We start from the raw sequence: 797 nt of genomic DNA, 5'->3' as shown, positions 1-797 counted from the left end.
ACTACAGGCGCCTGCCACCACGCCTGGCTAATTTTTTGTATTTTTAGTAGAGACGGGGTTTCGCCATGTTAGCCAGGATGGTATTGATCTCCTGACCTCATGATCTGCCTGCCCTGGCCTCCCAAAGTGCTGGGATTACAGGTGTGAGCCACCACACCCCACCTACTTTTTTAATTACAAAAATCATAGATGTAAATTTTTAACAATCCAAAACTGTAAAATACAGAACATTAAAATCCCCCATGAGCCACCACTCCTTCACCTCCCCTAGAAAAGCACCATGAGCTGTTTTCAATGTCAATCAATTTCTTTTCAATGAGGCCCAATTCTGTCAAATAATGCAAAATAAATTAGCTAACTGAAATCTATAATTGAACCCTTTAGGCACGGGATCTCTGGAGAGGGATTGGGAAAAACGTGACCGCATTATAGGGCCTACTAGAGTATGGCCCCACCATGGCAGGAGAACAATGCCCCATCCCAGGCGGCTGCTCAGACACTTACACGGCACCATGGTAGAAGTAACCAAGGAAGGGCGTGTTGGCAAGGGGCGACTGCACACACAGAAAGGGAAACCAGTCGGGGACACTGTGTGTCGTTGTCCCAGCAGAGCAGAGTTGATCAAAAGGAGGACTGACGTCTCCTCCAAACACACCGGTGAAGCAGGACAGTCTGAACAGCTCTGTTAAATTTGATGAGCATTCCTGGAAGACAAACATAAAGGCAGGGGCTATGACCGCAGCGAGAATCTCCTGGCAAGCGTGACGAATGCTACCTCTTATTTAAGGCCAGCAGGA

At 47.6% G+C, this 797-nt stretch overlaps 1 protein-coding gene across 1 annotated transcript in view; it reads right to left on the bottom strand.

Annotated features, from left to right (window-relative positions):
- Positions 1-797, bottom strand: part of TCTN2 (tectonic family member 2) — a 63958-nt gene that overhangs the window by 44238 nt on the left and 18923 nt on the right. The window contains exon 6 of the mRNA XM_011988888.1: positions 505-704. Within this exon, the coding sequence (XP_011844278.1) occupies positions 505-704 (200 nt within the window). The remainder of the gene's footprint in view (positions 1-504; positions 705-797) is intronic.

This window comes from Mandrillus leucophaeus, unplaced genomic scaffold (genome assembly GCF_000951045.1).
Source record: "Mandrillus leucophaeus isolate KB7577 unplaced genomic scaffold, Mleu.le_1.0 Scaffold34, whole genome shotgun sequence".
NCBI lineage: Eukaryota > Metazoa > Chordata > Mammalia > Primates > Cercopithecidae > Mandrillus > Mandrillus leucophaeus.
This window is presented reverse-complemented; position numbering and strand designations above follow the sequence as displayed.